The sequence below is a fragment of the Fukomys damarensis genome, unplaced genomic scaffold (assembly GCF_012274545.1).
Source record: "Fukomys damarensis isolate Sample0158 unplaced genomic scaffold, DMR_v1.0_HiC HiC_scaffold_33, whole genome shotgun sequence".
Classification (NCBI taxonomy): domain Eukaryota; kingdom Metazoa; phylum Chordata; class Mammalia; order Rodentia; family Bathyergidae; genus Fukomys; species Fukomys damarensis.
The window spans coordinates 55057543-55061602 of record NW_022900945.1 but is presented as its reverse complement, the minus strand read 5'-3'; the positions used below and the strand labels follow the sequence as shown (position 1 = coordinate 55061602).

Here is a 4060-nt window from a genome sequence, read left to right as displayed (position 1 = left end):
GGCCTGGAGATGTAGCTCAGTGGCATGGTGCTTGCCTGGCAAGTGCAAGGTCCTCAGTTTGATCCCCAGTACCAGAGAGAGAGAGAGAGAGAACAGAGGTCATCGAGAGTCAGAAGCCTGTCCCATGTCAAATAGCCCGGGGTGATAGGTCAGGAATTGAGCTTGGCCCACTTCCTGTTGAATTACTCTTCTTTTTTTCTCTCTCCTTTCTTGGTTTTGGTGAGACAGGGTCTCCTCACTCTGTTGTCCAGGCTGGCCTCAAACTCATGCTCCTCCTGCCTCAGGCTCCACAGTGCCTGGATCACAGGTGTGTGTCCCCATGACCGGCTTCAGTTGGCTACTCCTGTCATTGACCCTCACTTCTCTACCCTTAGGGACAGGATGATGGTCAGGTGAGGAGGGGAAACTAAGGCTCACTCCTGTGCTCTGCTCTCCGCCTGGGCCTGTTAACCCTTGCCCTAGCCTGCAGCTGGAAAGACCAGGATCCCACCAGGGCACACATGAGACAGTCAGAGTTTGGGGAGCCCGGTGATTCGTGGGTCTTGGGATGGTCCTGGGACTTGACGTGAGAATTGCCCACCTGGATTGCAAGGAGTCTGGGGATGGAATATTCAAGGGTGCTGGGCCCTGGCCCTTATCCCGCTGTTACTTCTCTGAACTGCCCCTTCCTGTCCACATTCTGCTTGAGAAGGACAGAAGGTACAACTCAACCTGGGGCTGAGGAGTACTTAAGGAGCCCGAGGGAAATGCGGTCATTCCTCACCAGGCTCCTGAGTGCCTGCCCCTGCCCCTGCCCCTGGCCTGAGGAGCCTTAAGACTTCCTCTTGCGTGGGGTGTGCCCTCTGTCCCTCTCCTAGTCTCAGTCAGTAGCTCAGGGTCAGAGCTGAAGCCAGGGACAGCTGGGGAGACAACTGGTAGACGATTCCTTTCCCCTACCAACTGTGCCCTCTGCACCCCTGCCTCCCTCCCAGCCCCTCACTACCTCTAGCAGCTGCAGCAGCAGGGCCAAGTCTGGCTCCTGGGAGGCCCAGACTGTAGGGACAGGCAGTGTGGGAGACGGGGAGACAGCCCTGGCCCTCCGCGTCTGTCCTTGTAGGCTTAGCCCTGCTCCTAAATTGCTGTGTGACCTTGAGCTAGTCATCTCCGCTCTCCAGAGTTCCTCAGCTGTGAAAGAAGGGGTTAGAAGAGAGCCCTTGGGTTTCAAAGTGTACAGTGACCCATCAAGTGAGAAAACGGTCCTTTAAAATACCAAGCTGTAAACAAAAACAACAAAAACCAAGCTGTTAGTAGGCAAGTCAGATGTAATCAATGTGAATATAATTAATAGCCGGCCTATTCTCGATAGAAACACTTCCAACCGGCAGTGGAATGGAGACGCTCGCGCCCGTCTCCTGAGAGTGTGGTCCGCTTTGGCGACGCTGCCTCGCCCCTCAGGAGGGCACGGTGTGGGCAGAGGGCCGTGCCCACCCGCGGCTGGCTGTGGACAGGACGCCTGGAACCAGCCTGGCCGCGATCCCGGGTCCGCGGGAGCTAAGTCACCGCGAGGGCAGAGTACGGCGGGCTGTGAGGACGGGAGGGGCACTGGCTTTTCCTTGACCACCTCCCGGCTCACTGGTGGGGCCAAGCCCCGAGCGCTGCCTCTGGGAAGCTGAGGCTCCTCGCCGCCTGCCGGGGGCCAAGGGGTCCGGGCCGTAGAGAGGGCTCTGGCGGCGGAAGAAGCTCCGGCGCTGCCGCCCCCTGCCGGCCGGGGGCCAGCACTGCACCTTCCCAGGAATGCGGTGGGGCCAGAAGTCCTAGATCCTCCCCCACTTCCTCGCCTGACGCTGGGGTGCGGCTCCTACCTTCTCCCTGTGCTGTCAGGGTTAATAACTGTGGGTCTCCATGCGGAGAGCTGATGACTCCAGACGGGACTGCCAAGTCCCCTCCTTGTGAGGATCCTCAGTGCCCCACCCTGGGGCCCGTGGCCTCCATCCCTCCTAGACCAGCCTTCCGGCCTCCCTGCCCCTATTTCTCCCGGTCTGTCCCCAGGCCACACCCCTGCATTTTATGACAGGAATGCCTTCTAGAAAAACAGACCAGGAAGACCGAAAGTGGAGTTTGGCAGGGGACTTTGTGAGGACAGTTAGTGAGGCAGGCAGACTCCTGGTGTCCAGGACTCCATGCCCTGGCCGCTGGCCCCAGCTTCTTTGTACAATGCCACGTTGATACACCCAGCAGCTGTGACTCAGGCCTGGCCCCCTGCCAGGCCCCCAGGCTCTGCTGGAGTTGTGTCTCAACATGTCAGCAGGCCCGGTCCTCAGCACTCCTGCCCCCTGCCCCAGTCCCTCTCCTCCTGGAAAGAAGGCCTGGCTTTGTGTTGAGGGAAGACAGCTGGGAGCCTGGCCCTTCTGGAGGGCCATGTTTGGCAGTCGTCACGCCCAAGAGAAGGGTGCAAAAGCTGGGCCCCGCCAGCTGTGGGCACATGCGTCTGGGTGGGGAGGTTGGGAGGTCCAGCCCACCGCACCTCCGTGTGACTTCCAGACCCGGGCCTGTAAGTCCCTGGGACACCTGCTGCCCTCACTTCCTCTTTTCAAGGTCTCCTTTCCGGAGCGTCCCATGCCTTAAATGCCACAGTGAGGGCCCCGCTGCCCACATTCTGCAGAGCACAGCCAAATGGTGGGGTGTGGCTGCACACTGCTGTGGGCGCCTGTGAGGGCGGCCAGGATGTGGAAGCAGAGGGCCGCGTATGTCCAGCATCTGCCCGCCTGCGGCAGGCTGTTTTCTTCCCTTTACCTCCATCACCTCCATGGTTCTGAGGACGGAACACAGGCCTCACACGTGCTGAGCACATGCTACACTGAGCCGCCCAGCCCCATCATGCCACTTATGTTTTGTCCCTGTCTGCCGTGAGCGTTCTCAGGTGACCTGGCAAGCAGATTTTTAGCACCCAGCTGCCCTTCTCCAGGCCCCGGTTTCCCCACCTATAAAAGTGCAGGAGAAGATCCCAGTGGAAACCCTGAGCCTCTGAGCTGCCTAGTGTGGCATTCCGAGGCCATAGGGGTGGGGAAGGCCCCAGCTCCTGGGGGTGTACACCAGCGAAACCAGCAGGGCTGGGCTGGGTGGAGCCCGTCAGGTGTGGAGGAAAGGTCAAGGGAGGGAGGATACAGTTCTGCCATGGGAGGATTCCTGGATCAGACAGAGGGGTGGATCGAATATATAAAGCTTTGGGCTGGGAATTTAGTTCAGAGGTTCCAGTGCCTGCTTTGCAAGCGCCAGTACCCGAGTTTGATTCCCAGTACCAAAAAAAAATAAATTAAAAAAAAATAAAGCTTGCTGTGCTGAATGTACACTATACAGATCATTCCTACGTATGAATACTATTTATTTACTGTATTTGTGTTTTTTAATTCTTTTTTTTAGACAGGGTCTCATTTTGTAATGCATGCTGACGCTTGCCTATGTAATCCATGCTGGCCTCAAACTCACAATGATTCCCCTACTTCGGCCTCCTGAGGACTGGGATTACAGGTGTGCGCCACCACACCTGGCTGTTTGGATATTTGAGATAGGCTGTTGTCACTGTGTAGTTCAGTCTGGCCTTGAAGCAATCCTCCTGCCTCAGCCTCTCAAGTGCTGGAATTACAGGCATGTGCCACCACGCCTAGTGATGCAATTTTAAAAACAGTAGGATTTCAAAAAAAGGGGGGGGGCTTTCTGCGGGCCATGGTGGCACATACTATACGTATAATCCCAGTGCCCTGGAAAGCTAATTGCGCATTCAAGCCCAGCCTGGGCATGTCTGGGACTCAGAGACCCTCTCAAAGTACACTTGATCTTAGCCAAAAGGCCGAGAAGCGATGACCCTCTCAAAGTAAAAATAAGTGAAATAAAAATAAAAAGGATTGAGGATTTAGCTCCGTGCAAAGTGCCCCAGAACACACCTACATGTGCAGCACATACAATGGGAACTGACGGTGAGGCTAAGGAGAAAAGGGAGGGGAAGGTGGTGCAGACGACCCGGGTAGGGTGGCGGCAGGAGACCCCATCCTGCGCAGCGAGGACAGGGAGAAGATCCCCCACC

At 57.0% G+C, this 4060-nt stretch overlaps 1 protein-coding gene across 1 annotated transcript in view; it reads left to right on the top strand.

Annotated features, from left to right (window-relative positions):
- The first annotated feature begins 369 nt into the window (after positions 1–369).
- Lmna (lamin A/C) overlaps positions 370–4060 on the top strand; it is a 12502-nt gene continuing 8811 nt past the window's right edge. The window contains exon 1 of the mRNA XM_033758412.1: positions 370–392. Within this exon, the coding sequence (XP_033614303.1) occupies positions 382–392 (11 nt within the window). The 5' untranslated portion in view covers positions 370–381. The remainder of the gene's footprint in view (positions 393–4060) is intronic.